General features: G+C 38.4%; 1 protein-coding gene across 1 annotated transcript in view; it reads right to left on the minus strand.

Annotated features, from left to right (window-relative positions):
* Positions 1 to 357: 357 nt before the first annotated feature.
* The window catches only part of hk2 (hexokinase 2), a 32,070-nt gene continuing 12,249 nt past the window's right edge, over positions 358 to 20,178 (minus strand). The window contains exons 6-18 of the mRNA XM_079484083.1: positions 19,364 to 19,463; positions 13,865 to 14,048; positions 11,986 to 12,147; positions 8,268 to 8,501; positions 5,826 to 6,130; positions 5,291 to 5,439; positions 4,815 to 4,934; positions 4,627 to 4,722; positions 3,824 to 3,923; positions 3,350 to 3,533; positions 2,376 to 2,531; positions 1,800 to 2,036; positions 358 to 1,473 (exon numbers count right to left, since the gene is read on the minus strand). Of these exons, the coding sequence (XP_079340209.1) occupies positions 1,332 to 1,473; positions 1,800 to 2,036; positions 2,376 to 2,531; positions 3,350 to 3,533; positions 3,824 to 3,923; positions 4,627 to 4,722; positions 4,815 to 4,934; positions 5,291 to 5,439; positions 5,826 to 6,130; positions 8,268 to 8,501; positions 11,986 to 12,147; positions 13,865 to 14,048; positions 19,364 to 19,463 (2,169 nt within the window). The 3' untranslated portion in view covers positions 358 to 1,331. The remainder of the gene's footprint in view (positions 1,474 to 1,799; positions 2,037 to 2,375; positions 2,532 to 3,349; positions 3,534 to 3,823; positions 3,924 to 4,626; positions 4,723 to 4,814; positions 4,935 to 5,290; positions 5,440 to 5,825; positions 6,131 to 8,267; positions 8,502 to 11,985; positions 12,148 to 13,864; positions 14,049 to 19,363; positions 19,464 to 20,178) is intronic.

Raw genomic sequence — 20,178 nt, forward strand, 5'->3', positions numbered from 1 at the left:
ACATTTCGCAGAAGAATCTCTCGATTTTGTCAAATGGTTTTGCATTACTTTGGAGGAACCTGCAAGGTCATCCGCTATTGTTTTTTGCACTATAAAGTGCTTTTTGTTGGCTCTCCAAATTGTTTTGTACAATTAAATCAAACTGACCAACAATTTAATTCAGATTGGGGAGAAAGAGAAGGTAAACGATACGAGATTAAAGTGATTGTATTGATCTTAATTGTTTGCCGAACTCAAAGGGACCATTTTCCTGCATGATTTTGAATGAGAGGCTGACATTCTGTGAGGACAGGGACTCGATATTCTCTTACAGAAAATGGCACACCAAACACTCTAAACATAAAATCTCTATGTTGATAAGGTCTGAGCATTCATCAATAGGACATATCCTACAAGAGCTGCGACAAAAGATGCGAATCCAAAAGATACACAGCATCTAACAGTAGTTATTACAGCTGTCGTTTTAAACATAAAAAGGAGAGATGCAATTGAAAAAGAATGTGTACCCAAACACAGAGCAAGTAGTTGTTCATGTTGCTTAGTTTCTATACAGATTTATTTCATGGTTTTGGATTGTATACATTTATTTTGTATATATTATTCGGTAGAAAATTCTGTGACAGTAAATATCTAAGCCCACCACATCAAGTTATCTTTGCTCTCAAGGCTATCTTTAGATCAGGATGTTGTATAACCTGTTCAGCATCAGACACTTTATGACTAACACAAGAAACAGTGTACTATGAATCGGACCATATTTACGGTAAAGTTAATTGTGACCTAGAAACCATGATTTCAAGGACATTCAATAGAAACAGACAGAGTTAATTACACCATTTACAGTTTTATGTCAATAAAATCTCATTCGGCTATTTTGAGAAAGATACTTCACTTTCCATACCCCCCACCAGCACAATCATTTTGCCAACAAATGGAAATTGTGTCATTTTCTCACCCCCATTTCATTCCAAACGGCAATTTAGTCTACAGTGTAAGGAGAAATTATGAGGACTGTCGACGTTCCTTTTTAAATACAATACAATACAATAGAATAGGGCCTCTTAGAAGCGTCGATCACAAACGTTTTGTTAAAAATTTCATTAGACAGAAAAAGTCAGTCATATGGGTTTGGAACAGCATGAAGGTTAATATGACAAAATTCGAATTTTTGGTGGAAATATCCCTTTAAATCCTCGTTATTACGGATCCGAAACATGACAACACAATAAAATAAATAAAACACATTCTTCTATAAACAGGAGCGTCGTCTGGAAGACCCATTTTCGGACAATTTTCTGTTACGTTCTATGATTTCGTCACATGTAGCATCGCTACTTTCCAGCATCCCTCATCCGGCAAGCCACAGCTGTGATGAGGGCGGCACCTTTGCCACTGCCGTCCTCTGATTGGACAAGAGTAACTTCACAGTTGGGCGCCAGGTCCCTTAAAGTCTCTCGCATGATGCTGGAAAAGCTGATGAGACAAAAGTAGAAAAGTGATGTACTGAATGAAGAAATCGATGCGAATGAACCGAAAGGCTATAAAACTGGTCACATAAAAACAGTTTACGGGATTTCCTTTCTGCGTTGATGCTTCCTTTTAAATTAAAACTAATGGAGCAGGACACATTTTATTTATTGAATCTTTTTTTAGCAGATGTAAGCATTTCAGTATTTACATTTTGTCAACATGCATGAAATGATAGTAACCTTACGAGGCGGGACACTCTTTTTCACAGTTTCATGGAATCTGGCATTTGCACACACAAAGAGTTTCAATCCCATATTCACTCTACTCACTGCGGGTGGAGTTTGTAGAGCGTGCCGTCCACTCCCACTGTGATTTTAAGCTGATCGAGGTTACGGTTCAGGCGTATCTTGTCCACCACGGCTGCCAGACCAGCTCCGCACAACTGGGCAGCACGTTTGGCCACCACGCTGCACACCTCCTTCACCAAAATACTGTCGTCACACGTGCTGCTGATCAAGCCCAGGTGCTGCAGGATGGAGCGAACCTGCCGCAGCGCTAAGCGGTCACTGTGAAAAATATCCAGTTAGTCATCCGCCACAAACTGTACGCTGTATGTTCTCCCACACAACACAACAAGCTATAAATTAACTGCTATGAAACATCACAACTGTATGAATGGACTTTAAATAGCAATAAATATGCAAACATTGTTTCAAAATCACTGCAGCTTGAATAATATCCAAAATTAAGTCCTTAGAAACAATGTCATTATGTGCCGAAGCACCTGAGGCATCCATAATGATAAACAATGTGCTTAGCATCTGACTATCATCGCTCTATATCCCGGAGGGGCCCCGAAAACTCCATAACAACGCCTGCAGGTGGAATCCGGACTATTCACACACCTTTCGATCTGTGACAGAAACTTGGTCTCGAAGATGCCACGGGTCTTGAGCCTCTCTGAGAGTTTTCCGCGGAACAGCAGACCTTTAGAGGTGAAGTCCAGGAGAACGTTCCGCACCACCTCTCCAAGATACATGCCACTGATCATCTTTTCATATCTGAAAGCATCAGATGAATCCATCAATAATTCAAATCTCTCATTTTTATTACAATCATACTTGAGCAGAGCACCTAGATGTTGTTTCAGATCCCTCCTTTAAATGAAAGCTATAGGATTTCCAGCAAGTGCTGTGTAGTGATTTTTCTCCCAGCGAACGAACGATACACACTTTAAAAAGTAATATCAAACTTCTAAACAAACCAGGAAATTTTTTTTACATAAACTGCGATCAGCTTCTTTATTTATCCATAGACCATCGAGCAGGTCACTCCATAAATTACCATACAAGTTTACTTTACTAAGGCATGATAAGGTAAAATCTATTTATTTTCAAACTCATCGAAAAATAAATAGGTGAAAAAACAAAACGGAGAAACTAGTTGAAAACGCAGCACTTGCAGGGAAAGTTCAGCCAAGAATAAACCTAATTCGCTGCTTGACATTTTGTTCGAGATCTACATGATGTTCATTATGAAAATTGCCATCACAGCACAGATCAACAATTGTTTTCTCACACTTGATTGCCGCTATTGTTGAGGCACATCTGAGATCCTCGTGGAGCTGCAGGTGTCAACTAAATGCCACCATTACGGCTGGAACAAACCCAAGGTATTACGAGCTGACTATATATCAGCAATGGCACTTTAAAAATCAATTCTATAGGTAACGGGATACCAGTGAGAAAACCTGTAGACTCGCTCAATTGGTCAGCAGTTGTTGCGGCCGTCTAACGCTCTTTGTGCTGAATACACAAAGACTTCTATTACAGACTTCATTCTGCGTGCTGAAGCATTTAATCTGTGATTTAAGTCTTACCGCTGTTTGCCTGGGTTAGCGGACTGCTCATCCACAGCTCGATCGAACTCAGTTGAGACATCATCCAGCTCCCCACGGTCTCCAAACGCTCCCCACTCCATGTTCACACACATACGGCCCTCGTCTCCGTCCACTAGCTCAACGTTAGACATCTCCTCCATGTAGCATGCATTGGTGCCCGTCCCTAAAGCACACAGACAGAGATGCATCGATTCATACTATACATACAGTGGACCAAATGTGTATTTAGAGATGTTAATATCAAATGGTGCTGTAGTAAACGTTACTCAATTGGTAGAGTATTACATTATTAGCACAAAGGTCACCGAAAACGATTCCCAGGGAACACACATACTGTGTAGTTGAAATGAGCTCCTATCTAACTGTAATTATTGGCTTCTGGTTAGGGCTGGAGGGAAACTGTGCAAGACAATGGCTTTCCTAACCGAAGCTAAAGAGTCCTGAGGAACCCACCTACAATGAGCCCAACTTCACACTGTGGGTCTTCATAGCCACACGTCATCATAGTGCCCACTGTGTCATTCACCACGGCAACCACATCCAGATTAAACTCCTGTGATACAGGGCAAGACCAAGGTTTTATTCAAAACACAAAATATGTTTTTGCATTTATTATTTATTCACTTAACCCAAAACACTTCCACAACATATCCCACAACAGAGCATTCAACATCTTTGAAACACCATTCATGTTAATGAATTCCTCTACACTGGCTATACAAATTGATATCAACTTTCCGTCTGGTTTTCATCATACTAATAAAAACGGTGTTAACATCAGTGTCTAAATACTTGTCTGTCTTATTCTTTCTTGCCTGATAAACATTTCATTCTCCACTTCAGTCTGCGTCTGAAGCCAAGAACATATGAGAAACAGAAAGACTGACAGGTAAACTGAAAGACGCACAAAAAAGGCAGAAAGAGAAGCAGAAATACATGCAGACATACAAAAAGAAAGAACGGCAGAAAGACATACAAAAAGAAAGACAGAAATATAGACAAAAAGAGACAAAGACAAGAACAAGACACCGAAAAACAAAGAGCGAGAGACAGATAGAAAAAATAAAGACAGGCAGAACAAAGAGGCTGAGCGAATCCAGCTTTCATTCTGCACATCCTCTGTGTGACTGAACGTTTTCTTAATTACATCTTGCTATAAAAGCCTCAGTAATTGTGGCTAATAAGTGCAGAAACTGCTTTCACAGCACTTCTGTGCTAGCGGCAGAAACTTTGGAGCGGTGGGCGGCGGTGCTGACCTCACTGCGATGGATGGCATCTTTAAGCAGTGTTGCCACGTCCTCTCCCTCACAGCCCGAGGCCTTGAAGCCCTTCGTCCACTTTATCAGAATACCCTACGAGACAGAATCAAGGGTTGCTACATTATGTGCAAACACAGAAATCAAATTGTGCCCAACTTGTGCTTTTGTGTGTGTTCCAAACCGACCTGGTCAAGTCGAGTCTGATGACAGGGGAAAGAAAAGGTGAAGCCGAGAGGCAGGGACGCCCCCTTCATACCCATGTACTCCATGAAGTCAGCTATACAGTGCACGATATGATCAAATAACTGTGGAGAACCATTCACAAAAACGCTCATGTGAGGACAACATATTCATATGAGCAAAGTGCATTGTCTATGTCACATCTGGTCACAAGCCTGGAAATATGCGGTTCAATTTTGCCATTCTCCACGGACACGTAGCTGGATTGTTCTGCTGTGGTGCAGTGACCACTTCCAAATAAATTGCAAACAGGTGAGAGCACTTCAGCCTCAATAACGAAAATATATTTTTTCTCAAAAGGTTGCAGAGAAACATCTTGAAATGCGACACACACTTTCATGTACACTTAAAAAATTCAAGTTTGCTTCTGGTGTCACATTGAATGGGTTAAATTGAAGTGGAGGACGCTTTGAGAACGTACCTCTTCACCGGTGCCCTGCGTGATGTCCTGAGGGATGGTGTAGATCTTATTATGCATCTCGACGCTCCGTCTCTTCCCGCTTCGAACGCGCACCAAGAGCACCCTGAAGTTTGTGCCGCCAAGATCCAGTGCCAAGAAGTCTCCGCGCTCTGCCGAGCAAGCACAATAGATTCAGAGACACAGATGGTCTCTCTGTATAAGATTCACACAACCATCAACCTTTTCAATTTATGGATGATGGAGATAAGAAAAGAGGGTTCTGCGCAGTCCAAATCGACTACTATTTATGTCCATCTTTGAACAAGTTCCAATAATGTTAATTCATGTCTGTTTAATTCGGATTGTGCTTTTAACAATGCCATTGTACGGCAATTAAAGACTAATACAATGAACGTATCTTGGCATTCAAAAAAGTTGTAATATGTAAATGCAGAACACAGAATTACATTAACATTTAGCAGATACGTTTATCCAAAGTGACGGGGGTAAATAATGACTTTTCTCAAAGTACAAATTTTGTGTTGCTCAATCGGACCTGTTCCGTCCGGTGTGGACCTAACGAAAGTGGGCAGCATTTTGAGGGTGGCCGTGGAGTGCGTTTCTTTAGCCAGGCCGAGGGCCATCTCTTTCTCCATTCTTCTTTTTACTTCCAGAAGCTGATTCCTGCTGAGCCGTAAGGTGTCCAGAACACACTGGCGCTCCGCGTGCTGCTTGGCCAACCGATACGCCACAGCGGTTACCATGGCAGCGCCCTTGCCGCTGCCATCCTCTGAGCGCATGAAACGCACGTCACAGTCAGGTACCAACAACCTCACCATCTTGTGCATTCGCCGAGCAAACCTGCAGGGAGAGAGAGAATGTTCTAAAGAAGGACCAGAAAATTTTGCTTTAAAATGATTTATTCGCTGAGGAACAAAAAGAAAGACAATTGTTGAGAAATATGATCTAAGGATAAAGACAATCTTTCAAATATAACAAGAGGAAAAGTTATTATTATAGACTATAAATAATCTACAGTTACATTTACAAGCTTAAAAGATGTGGCCAAAACTGATATCCAACTTTTAAAACTTTTTCTTTTGTGCTTAGTTGTGCTTAGTGGTAAAATATTACAACACATATGAAGGCCCAAGAGAACGTCTGAAAGTCAAAAACATGAAAGGACTAACAAAAGATTAACAACGGATTAAACAAGACTTTTTATTTCCTTTGAGATTTTTCTATGCATTTGTATATTAGAATCAAGCCCATATTTCCTGATATGCTGTAGTGCCTTCTTTGTCAAATAAGTTTCCCTCTTAGACATCCAATTTTATCTACTCACTTTCCTTTAAAAGGAACCTAGAGGACAGGAAACCTCTCTAAGGTTTTTTTAACCAAGCATGTCTCACTTTCTTGTTCATCTACAACTCAAATAAAAAAAGAAAAATTCCTCAAGAGTCAAATTCTTACATGTCGACTGTTAATATTTAAAATATTGAAAACGAACGAAGCGCTACTTCCTCAATGATGTCACCGAACACGTTCAACATGTGACATGTTAAGACTTGTACACACCGGTTTTCCGAGATGTTTTCTGGCGTTCATACCCCAATGATTTTCAGTGGCGATTAGAGTGAACATGCAAATTCACTCCCTGACACAGATGCTGCTTAATGAAAAACAGAAATAGCTTCCAGGTGGAACATTCCATCTTACTCAGTCCCGTCAACCACATCTATCACAACTTAACACCCATCTCTTCCGGAATTACTTGACAGACAAATGAGAAAAAAAACACTAACCCTCTTTCTTTCTCTCAACAGGTATTGTTAAATGACTAAATATAAATACCATGTTACACAAGGCAGTGCTTCACAACTTTATGCTTCTGACATACGCTTGTCACAGAGAAGAGAATTCATCTTGCTTCCTCTTCGTCAATGTGTGCTCGGCAAGACCGTTTTGTGCTTAAGCGCTATCACGTCGTGTCGTACTGTTACTTCAGCAGCTCCGGGCATGTGAACAAAAGTGCCAATCTCAATGGTCGGCCAGTTTTTTGTACTAAACCCTTTATACTAAACCTGTCTAACAAAATATGTCTGATTATCACAAAACTCAGCTGGTCCAGCATCACCGTACCAAAAACGTAGAGTCAGAATCATTTTTTGGTCTCTAAATTTGAATTCTGACAATGTTTTGGTGCACACTAAATTACTTCATTCTAGATATCCACAAGGCTAACATATCAATACATTTTTTAGATGACTTTGAATTAACTTTAACACAACTTTTGCTTTTCAAAATGTATTTGTACGTTTTGAAACTATGAACGGTATAGCATCTGTTATTTCAAATGTAAGTTAGTGAACAAATGTTAGCAAATGGAACATCATGGTAAAGAGTTACCAAAATGCATTTATTGGTGTTTCCATCAGCAAGAGCTTAACCAGTCTTAACGTCCAGTAGACCTCTGCAAAGAATCATTAACTCTTGAGAAGGTTTAATTTAATTCAGTTAATATACAAAATAAAACCATATTGATATAAATTTTAATTATTAGAAATTACATTTAGAATAAATTGCTAAATTATATCCAAACACAGACCAGAAGTTAACTTCGGGTCAGGCACATGCGTCCGATGAAACGGTCTATTCCATGGTCTGTTTGAATACTCGATTCTGATTGGCACGGGTAGTTCCAGTCAGTTTGATCAATGTTTGAAATTAGCCGATGAAAATAACCGTCATTTTCACTTGTCTGATCAAAAATTACACTGTAAACATCAATGAACAGCTTTAACTTGGCAAATGTCCATGGGATATGAATTAAAAAAGCTGTGAATTAAATGATTTTAATGCACTTTGCGGAGGCAACCGTTGTGCATTAAAATCCTCACTTAACTCTTTTACCTGAAAAAAGCAGTCCGACTGTTAAAGACTGTTAAGAAGGAAAGAAACACTTTAGACGGGACATTAGCACAGCCGTAGAACTCACAGCGGGTGGTTTTTGTAGACGGATCCGTCCACTCCGATGGTGGTGCGCAGCTTCTCAGCAGCTTTATTGTCCCGGATCTGTCTCAACACAGCGGCCAGCGTAGCGGCACAAAGGTGAGCAGCACGCGTGGACACGATCTGACACACTCGCTGCGTGGCCACGCAATCTTCAGGCGAGGGGTCCAGACCCAGACTTCTCAGCACCTGCTCAGTGCTCACCAGACCCTCATTATTTCTGCAGAAGACAAAAAGCTTAAAGTTGGCATGCATGTACAGTTTATTACCAAGAGGCCACATGTTTAAAAACACGATAGTTGTGCAAGCTTGCAGAAGTTTACCCTCCTTGATCTGATGAGAATTTACTGTAAAACCTCTTCGTTTTTTTCATTTTTAAAGTCCCAGAGAAATAAAAATTCATAAATCATTGTTTATGAAATATTGCCGTGTTTATTATAAATAGCTCATCAGTGTGAGCCATACACTTTAAAATTCATGTGCCCTCATAAACTTCTCTTTTAAAATCAGAAAATGCACTTCCGCTCTCTAATGGCAATCCATCACAGATGACGTAAATAAGATGGCTTGGGCGGAGCATCTGTTAACTCCTCGCCTTCAACCGTCAGTATGAAGGACATTTGGAAAGGAAAATTTAATTTTATAATACTAATAGACTGAACTTTCTTTAGCGCCTTTAAATGGCACCTCAAAGCGGTTACAAGTAAAATTCAATACAAAACAATCCACAATTGCATAATTGAACAATAAACAAACTATATAAATATAAAATACAAAACTCAAGAAACCTCATTCGGTAAAGCATTCCATAATTTGAGCTAATGAAGAGAGAGCCCTATTACCCATTGATCTAAACCGGCTTGATTGAATAGTCTAAAGACCAGTTTCGGAGGAGCGAAGGATCACGCACTGGACAATAGGGAATTAAAATCTCAGATAGATATTGAGGTGCTAACCCATGCAAACATTTTTAAATCAACCCTAAACAGGGAGCCAATGCAAAGAAATGTAGAATTTAACAAAAACTCTTATTCTAACTAATGTATAGACTATAGAAATGACTAGTTTAAAAAAAGAGGCATTTTCACCTGCAATATCAGATATAGTTTTGCTTTTGTTTTTTATTAATATTTTAAATTAGCTTTAATTTTCAGTTAATTTTGTTACATTTATAGCAATTTTTCTTTATGCTTTTATCATTTTATTATTTATTTGCTTCATTTTTTTGTTGCTATATAAACTAAACTAAACAATTAATGGATGTTATGTTTATTATTATAATTTTACTGCTTTAAACTTATTTCAGTTCATTTGTTTTTCCCAAAAAAAATTTAGGCAAATATTTTATTTGATTTCAATGAACAGAAGCTCTCAATTTTAATTGAATGAAACAAAAATAACCTTGTTCTGTACCTTACTCAGAATTTAACACACACGCCTAATAATAAGCCCATTGTTGAAAGAACTTATTCAGAATCAGTTGAACTACATTAATAATCACTGAAGTTGACATAATTATAGGCTTTAGTTTTACACAATGTTAATTAAAGCAGCGTGTTCAAACAGCCGAAAGAGATCGAGTCATTGGAATGTGATTATATGTGACTAATAATGGCACCCTTGGGAAATATGAGCAAAAAAGACTATATCTGCATCATTTCTCCTTTTGATCTTTCATGCAAACAAATCTACAAAATTCCAATATATAAAACAATTTGAAGTGGGAGGAATATCACATTATGAAAAAAAACGTGTATATAATACACCCTGGTCATAATTAATAACACCCTTGTATTAAAAACGTTCTGCAGCATTCATTAGCATGAAAAACTGTCTTTTCTTTTATATCTGACGAGGTTTGAGTATATATGGCAAGTCATTCGAGTCCATTGCATTCCTTCATACAGAAACTCTTTTACGATCCTTCAAGTGTTGGTGCTCTCTTATTTCAGTTCATCACAATTTAAATCTATTGTGGCATAGCGTGTTACCAATGGTTTGCTTGCTAACTGTTGTCCCAACGGTCTTTAAGTCATTAACAAGCTTCTTGGCTGATCGGTCTTGAAATCATGCAATTCTCATGATCATCTTTACCCCATAACGTGGGTTGTTGTTTCCTTCTCACCAAGCTTCTGTCTGTGGCCTATTCAAGGTTTCTGCAGGTCTGCAATTTTGTCCCTGACTTTTTTTCAGACCTTTCGCATCAGAGCAGAAGACTTGTTTCTTGAACAGTGTCCCAAACAACTTGTGGCGATGGAGCTGCAGTTTTCCTTTATTTTCATTGAATGCTTTCTGACCCCAAAATTCAACTGATTCCATCTGTGGTCTTTGAAGATTCTTTGGCCACTCAAATTCTTATCCTCGCTGTGCATTGGGGCAGTATAGACACACACCCTGTTTCAAGCTGATTTTCAACATCTCCGATCCATTAAAACTTCTTGATCATTGCCCTTATGTTGGAAAAATTTTTTTTTGTTTGAACTATTTCATCAAAGCCATGTTTTATTTTGTGTAGCTCAACAGAACTAAATTGCACATCAGAACTATATTCTTTGGTTTTATCCATTGTGATAAATGATTAAGGGGGTTTGTGTTACTAATATTGTCCTGTGAAACAACACGTTTCTAGTCACCTTTGTGTGCTACTTGAGAGATATTTTACGCATAAGAATTTCTAATGGTGAAAAAAAGAATTCGTAATGTGATATTCATACCGCTTCAAATTGTTTTACTTTAATGAAATGTTGGAATATTGTAGACGTTTTTAATCAAAAGGAAAAACAATGCAGATTCATTTTTACAGCCTTCTTTGCTCATATTTACCAAGGGTGCCAATATTAGTGGAGGGTACTGTAATATAAAACCTACTGGATTAAAATAGCACAAACGTTCAAAGTTGGGTACCTGACAGCATGTCTTAAGGCCCATGCCAGTAATTTTGACAAGCATGTCATTTGAATGGAGACAGCAGAAGTGTTCCCCTCAGCAGTCTCTGCGCTTCGGTTTTGTGGAGACAGAGAGAACTCAATATGGTTGTTAATTGATGATCTGGAACGGGTCTCTCCGGCTTCCAGTTGTCCGTTCTCACAAGAGAACCATATTTAATGAGTTTTTTCTCCTAGAGCTCAATAATTACAAAATGGGTTTTTCAAGTGTGTTTTGTGTTTATATAATGTTCCATTGGATTTGGAGATGAAACTGATAGATGGAGCGGAGGTTCCAGCGCTAAAAGATTCTGGATATGACGCGTCGCATGTTTTCGCATGTCGCAAATAATCCTACAGGTGTATCTGTCTTCTATAAATGTGATCAAACTAAAGGGTTTGATCAAACTAAAGGGTGCGATACTATTCTGTAAGTGCTCAAGATTAACATGAGATATACAGAAATTGTCGGAGTTATGGCCGCTTTAAGGTCTAAACTTTGACATTATTACAAAACTACTATATTATTATTTACTACTGTATTTAATATGGAGCATCAAGCCGGAGACTAAATGTTTTTATACTTGTCATTATTGTGCTTGTTATCCAGAAAAAACACAGGTCCTCTGTTAACTGGTTTGTTCTTTTTTAGAGCATTCTTGCCACTACCAGAATGGCGACATTCCTGACCCACCAGTCTATTGCTTTGACAGCGCAAATTGTTTCCAAAAAAGAGAGAAAAAACACAAAAAAGACAACACACACAAAAAGAGTACCAACTTCTCATTTTCAATAGCAGAGACGAGTGAGGTCTGGAAATGTCCTGTGGTGAGCAGGTCTGGCGTGGTGTGACCCTGGAACAACAGACCCTCTTTGGCCATCTTCACCAGGATGAGTCTAACCAGCTCTCCCATGTACAATCCACTGATCATCTTCTCGAACCTGCATCACAAAAACAAAATCCAGCACTCAGACCCACAGTTACTGATCCTACACCAGGCGCAACTTGTGAGATCCCCAAAAATCATAGTTTTACTCTTGAACAACATAATAAGAAACCCCGGTCGCTTCAGGAAGATTGTACCAGCAATCAGAAGGGTAGGAGAAAAGTGAAAAACATGTGCGTCCGCAGGCGTCGAGCAGCCTAAAGAATAAATTATTAAGAATAGATTGATAAAAAACATCACCTCTACTGATCATAACAAGTGCTGTTCTGTTGAATGACAACTAAAGAAAGCATTTCACATGTTATTATCGCTCACACTTTGGTATTTTTAATGTAGAGCCTAGCAACCACTTTTAGAAAAGCTCAGCCCAAAAATGAAAACCATAACAGATGGACCACAAAACCAGTCATAAGTAAGTCACAAAGGATTATTTGTAGCAATAGCCAACAATACATTGTATGGATCAAAATGATCTATTTTTCTTTTATGCTAAAGATTATTTGGATATTAAGTAATGATCATCTTCCATGAAAATATTTAGTAAATTTCCTACCGTAATTAAATACAGTATCAAAACCTAAGTGGATGCAACAAAATCGCTAACAAAAATGGCATCAATGGAAAGCTTATTTATTCAGCTTTCTGATGATGTATAAATGCTAATTTCTAAAATGTATGATCCTTATGACTGTTTTTGTTGTCCAGGGTCACATACTCGTGTCCACACCAGCAGATTATAACGTTGGGTATATTCATACAAAGCCTGCGTGCTGCAGTTTTACATTTTATGTGAGAGCCCTGAAAAGGGATAGTTTACTTAATAATTGTCAATATTTACACATCCTTGTGTCGTTCAAGGCCCCAATGAGTTTGTTTGATCTTCTGAAGAGTGTTTTGAGTTTATTGCTTGCAATGGAAATGGATTATGACCAGCTTCGCAAGCTTCAAAAGGTAACAAACTCAAGAACTCCATGTGACTCAGGCCGTTTGTTTCATGTTTTGCATTGCATTTTCTTGAATTTGTCCATGATTTATGATTTTTATATGACCTATCCTATGCCTTTAAATGAAACAATTTCATTGGCTAATGTTTTATTAATCACATTATTTAAGAGCAAAAATATGTTCTAAACCCTTTGCTTATTTGCTCTTGGTAGATTTTGTTGGTTTGGTTATTATGAATGTAACCTACCTACTTTAACTGTGCTGTATTTTTTGAAGCATGTGAAAATCCATCAAAACAAACCGACTCCCATCCACCACTGTGGCCATTTAGAAAGCTCGGCCGGGTGAAGTTGTATTAAGACACAGAATATATAATTACCCTTCATCATGAAGGTCTAGCCTTTTTCTGAGCTTTCAACCCACTACTTATCTGCAAAATAAAAGTGCCTACGAAAGGTCAGGAACAACAACATTGGACCTGTGTGCTTCCTTTAGAAATGAGAGTTAATGTATCATTAATGGCACACGAGTTTACCTAATGACTCTCTGTCTGGCAGGAAGCAGTAACATCTGGTCTTCCTAACACTTTCACACTCTTCAAGACCAATCACATACGCAAGATCGCCACGGTTAGGCCATCGGTGTGTCTTTTGCAATCGCCAAGTTGTACACATCGCTCAAGGAACAAGGCATGGCTTGGTTTTCCGTCTCCGCTCAAGATCTGTCAGTAATAGCGCTAAGTGTCAGCAGCAGGACCTGTCACTCACAGCTGTTTGCCTGGGTTGAGGGAGCCCGCGTCAATCTCTCGGTCGAAGTCAGTGCGGATTTCGTTAAGTGCCCCATCGTCTCCGAACGCACCCCACTCCATGTTCACGCACATACGACCCTCGTCTCCATCCACCATCTCCAAGTGTCGCATCTCCTCCATATAGCAAGCGTTGGTGCCCGTACCTACAAAACACAAAGAATTAGATTTATTTTGAGTTGAGGGGTCAGAGCGAAAAGAACACAACCAATTATCCTTAAAAGGTTTTGAAAAGGTTTTGAAAAGGTTTTGAAAAGGTTTTGGTCATTTTTGGTAAAAGTTTTTCGGCAAAACGAAAGCCGTGTGAGAACAGGATTTATATTTTGAGCTTTTTACAGATGGATAGATTGTGTAATAATGAAGACATACAGAACAGCACATCTTGTGACTAGTTGTGTTCATTGGGAAGAAGGTCATCCACATGGGATGGCATGAGAGCGAGTCAATTATGAAAATTGTCATATTTGGGTGAACTATCCTTTTAAAAAACTATTTTGTATAGTAAAGCAATAACAATTTAACACAAGTACCATGTCAATGCACTTTTCACTGAACTGACACATACGGCGATACGATCAACTGGGAGGAAACTTAAATGTTTCATAGATTCACTGGGTGTTAACTTATTATTAATTGCATATCTAAACTCCCTCTTCCATAGATTGCAGATGCAAATACAAGAAAATATCTAGTGGCATTCAACGTTGTAGGAGTATGTTCTGAAAAGTATCTTCCCTCATCCTCTTACTACAGAGTTCCCACACCTAATGGTCGATATATTTAACTATTTCAGAGCTGAGCTAGTCAGACATTTTTATTTCCATAACTTATCTAGGCTCTAGGAAATCATCACATCGGAATTCTCTGATATTCCATCAGAATTTCCACTACAGAGAACTAATCAATGTGGAAAATGGATGGCTCAGGATTGTAAAGAAGTTTTCCTTTTGCTTTCCTGCTGTCAATAGACCTCATTCAACCTGCCGCCCTGCTGATTTCAAAACGAGGCTGAGAGGTACATTATTTCTAACTATTACCAATTTCCACAGTACAGAACACTATGGAAAACAGAAGGTATTTAAATTAGAAGGGTCTAAGCACCTAGTTTAGAGATAAGAGTAGTAAATGTTGTGTATAAAATCAGTTTTGGCCATTGGCCTGTTGCGCACTTGTACATGTATTTCATGTATTCAGTATATCTACAATTCGTATCAATTACAAAGAATAAATAGACTGGGATCGACCGAAGCAGATGAGTAATTCCTAACTAAAAAATAGCACCTTGTCCATGACTGAGGTTTCAAATGGGTTTAAGTTTTTATTTTTTAAAGTTTTGCATTGCATATCTAAACTCCCTCTTCCATAGATTTCAGAAGGGCAAATACAAGAACATATCTAGTGTGATGCAGCATTGTAGGAGAATGTTCTGAAAAATACTCCAGCTCCGGTTTTTCAGCTGATGAATAAAACAAAATGGGTTCTGAATGTGATCCCAATGATATCGTTCCTTTGTGTCATTATTAATATTATTAATATGCAAGTCCACACCACAAAAATAATACCATAAACGACAGCTTTTGACAGCAGATAAAAAAGTACTATCTGGACTTACCCAAGACACTTAGTTAAAAATCGCTTGGCTAACCTTACTGCATATGCATTTGTAGGTGTTTCCTTTCAGACGCAAAATGGGAGGAGAGTATTCAAATGAATCATGCAACGCGATTTACTCATTTTACTGGTATTTACGACATTATTTAAATGTGGTTGCGGCATAAATATGTCCTAAACCCTTTGCTAATTTGCTCTGCTCTCGGTAGATTTTCGTATTTATTATGACTGTAACCTACCTACTTTAACTGTGCTGTATTTTTTGAAGCATGTGAAAATCCATCAATACAAACCGACTCCCATCCACCACTGTGGCCATTTAGAAAGCTCAGCCGGGCGAAGTTGTATTAAGACACAGAATATATAATTACCCTTCATCATGAAGGTCTAGCCTTTTTCTGTGCTTTCAACCCACTACTTATCTGCAAAATAAAAGTGCCTACGAAAGGTCAGGAACAACAACATTGGACCTGTGTGCTTCCTTTAGAAATGAGAGTTCATGTATCATTAATGGCGCACGATCTTACCTAATGACTCTCTGTCTAGCAGGAAGCATTAACATCTGGTCTTCCTAACACCTTCACACTTTTCAAGAACAATCACATCTGCAAGAACATGTAATTGGGCTATGACATATCGCCATGGTTAGGCCATCGCTATAAGTCTTTTGCAATCGCCAAGTTGTAAACAACGCTTTGGGAACAAGGCATGGCTGGCTTTCGGTCTCTGCTCAAGATCTGTCAGTAATAGTGCTAAGTGTCAGCAACCTGGTCTCCTAGGAAATACATCCCTCTATGCACTTTTTGCAGCGCCACAAATACGTACCATCGGGAAACATCTTGCTACAGTTGAGACATAAAAGTCCACTGGGGGGGCGCTTAAGAGAAGAACTGTATTGTACCACATTAGGTTAGGTGCAGCAAGTCAATTTACAGTACCACGGTAAACATTGTCATTTCCCATATGTGCACACAGATTGTTTTTCAGGCTTTAAATTTAGGATATATTTATTTGTCGAAATGAAACGTTGGTTAATATCGACCAAAGACAACGCAGGGAGGCCAGCGGAGGAGGGCGGAGAAGCGCCGCAGACAGAAAGGACATCGTCCTCTGGTACGAAAAGAGGCCAGTGTTTTCATTAAGAGGACATCCATTAGCACTTGAACCAGTTTGATGAAATCTGTAGTAATAGTTCATGGTTTATGTATAACAACAAGTAAAATAATGAGTAAATAGGTATAAAGTCATTATGTTTGATAATATGTGTTCTGTGTTCTTTGTGTTGTTGTCATGCGTGTGTTTGGATAGACCGAACTTTCACTGTTGCGCGCAATATTTGTATACTTTAGCCACTCTGTTCATGGGCTGAAAGGTTTTGGATCCACTGCGCTAGAGAATGCGTGTCAGTGTCACGATTTGCCTCTGAACGATTTTTGAAAATCCTTTAATAATGTACTTCAACTGATATTTAACAGCACTTAACCCCACTCCTACCCACTTCCTAACCACATAAACTTGCAACAAGGAAATATCATTCTGTGAGCACAGCAGATTATAAAAGCTGACGATCGCACTCCAGGAATGCATGTTTAAGTATAGCATGTAATGCAACCGGAGTGGGACAGCTAGTGTAATGACGCACCCAGTCACAAGACACACGAGAGCCAATGCCATTTTTACAGTCGACGTTAACGTAATGGTTCACACACCGGGGGGCAATTTTTTTATTCTGTCACTGTGCGCAGCCAGTCCAATGTTGGTGGATGGAGAAGGTGATCACTTCCGGGTCTGTTCTTTGGCTTCGCAACACTAGGAATAATTGCACTTTGAATAAAGAGCATATGTAGCAGTATCTGCCTGTATATGTTGTGTTTTATATTGTATAATGTACAAACTGTTAGGATTTAGAGTCGGGGCGGGTTACATGCTCAAATACATCCAAGTTGTGTGTACGAAATGATACACTTAGACAAAAAATGACGTCTGAATAAATGTAAAATCATAACCCTAATATAATATAACATGGTGTTGTTAATGTTGGTGTTGGAAATTGTGATACCGGGTTGCAATATGTACCTGATGGTCGGATTTTGAGGTGCTGTAAAAAGTGTCTGTACCATTCACCTTTTTAACATTTACTGTAGTTTGTTTCAAATGTTAAATTATATTCTAATTGTCCGCAGCTGTAGGATTCTTACGAATCTGAATAAGTAAAACTTAATGATATTATTCCCATTCACATGACAGTGTTTATAGATCACTCATCCTCAATTGGCGGACCGCGTCTACACAACGGAAAATCACATCACACGTGCTCTCACGGGAACATTTATGTAATTGATCTTTTGCCGCTATATCCTCTAATATCTTTATCCAGCGCCAAGCCGGCAAACGTATTCAATCTTTAAAATTACATTATTCAGTCAATATTGAATATTGAAGATATAGGCATTCCCCTAGCCACAGAACCTACAATACATAGATTCATACAGTGGATATCAAAATATTTAATAAATGGCCTGATAAAACACATATACATATATGTACACAAGGGGCTTAATTTATTAAATATGCATTTATTTAAAAATAACATTGTCCGGACCAACGTTTGGAAGAAAATATAAAGGCGGTTTCAGCTTAACAACATAAACAAACGTTACTCCGCATGTGCACTTTTGTGACCCCAACTGAACTTTCCGGTAAACATTCACAAACAAGACAGTGCCTGTAGATAATTTCTGATAACAATCAAAAGAAACCGAGAAGAACCGTTACTTGGCTAAACTTCTGATTCCAAGCTCAACAACCCTGTGTAAATGTACCATACGGTTTGTTTAAATGCGACCGGACTACAGGACCCATTCTACAAATAGTTTATTGAATAAAATGAACATTCAATAAAATCGTTTATTTAATACAGTTATTATACATTAAAATAATAATACAAATTAATATGAACATAAATGAAAAGTTATATTATTATACACTAGTCAAACACAAACTAGAGTTAAAAAGGGGGTCAGTTGCACGTGCGCGTCCGATGAAACGGCCTATACAAATTTCTAATTTTTTTACATTTGCATTAAATATTCTCTAGTTTGGGGAATAATATGAAAGTTTGGTGGCATGTGCTTTTATGTTTATTTTTTCAAAGTGCCTTAAGCACGGTCTGAAAGCCCCCAAAATATGTAAACATTATTAGTAGTAGCTGTAGCAGTTCAGCTACTGTAATTGCATAAAATGGAAGGTCATGTGATCTCAAGATGGCATCCCCCATAAAAGGGATAACACAGATTTGTGACGTCATGGGAGTGTACATTCTTATAGAAATTATGCAATTTGATTATGTAACACCTGAAATATTATTTTGCATATGTAAACTTCTGCACCCCTTCAACACCTTGGTGCCGAGAGACCTGCGGTTTTTCACATGACGAAGAATAATTTTAGACCACAGTAATTGTAAGCTAATGTGTGAGAGAGATAAAATTACCTACAATTTAGAAAGTGTAATAACTCAGGTGCTGCACAACACACAGAGCCGGTGAACATCTCAAGGGCTTTTGTTCAACCCTCTGTAATCATCTGAACACCAATTGTCAAAAATGAATCCATACAACTCATATTCAACAAACCAGCTAAAATTTGTTGTTAGGCCACGATAAAAGCCCTTAACTGTATGCTCCGGTATTCACTTAACCAATAACCTAAACAAACAAGAGAACAAAAGGGCTTCGGTAAAATAAAGCACGCTTCACTTGCACAAAGGCCCGACAACAGCGCTGACACCCACAGCTGCCGTTTCTCGGGGATCTCAGCTACTGTGCGAGAACGCACGAAACTGACTTACCGACAATGAGGCCAATATCGCAATGATGGTCGTCATAGCCACACGTCATCATGGTGCCAACAGTGTCATTAACAACAGCAACGATGTCAATGTCAAAGTCCTGAGGAGAGAGGGAAAATTAAGTTAAATATAGCAGTAAGTCTACAAGGGTAGAAAGTACAGTGTGTTCAGCAGCACAAAGAAATGTATACAGGTTTGGAACAATCTTAGGGAAAGTTAAGGAAGACAGAAACTATCCCTTTAAAACGGCTCAAACATGCATATTAGTCTGGGATTAGATTTAATCCCAGCCTGGGAAACAACGGCTGGTGTAATTTTTTTTTAGTTTGGCCTGTTTGGTTCAAATATGTTTATCCTTTGCAAAGTGCCTTAAGCACTTACATATTACGCACAATGTTTATTAAATTATTCAATCAATTATTATTTATAGTGAACTGATGTTTCAGTTCAAATGACCATTTAAATATCAAGCCATGAATATTATGTCCCATATGTATTTGACTATGCATGTTAACTACATTATTGTACAGCAAGTAAAGTGGACATCTTTAGCTTAATCATCACAATTACATGTGTTCACTTACTAAAATCTATATGGAGCAAAATATGTTTTATCATATTTAATTAAACACCTGACAAATTATCAATATGCTGTACTTTCTATTTATTTCTTGTTATTGGTTGATTTTTGAAAATGTTATTAAACTTGTTTTCGACCCTATAACACTGATATTGGCTTATGTTTTTGTAATGCATTTCATCACGTGATACTACCGTCTACCATAATGAAAGCTTCATTAATTACCGCCGCATAA

Source organism: Barbatula barbatula, assembly GCF_947034865.1.
Source record: "Barbatula barbatula genome assembly, chromosome: 2".
NCBI lineage: Eukaryota > Metazoa > Chordata > Actinopteri > Cypriniformes > Nemacheilidae > Barbatula > Barbatula barbatula.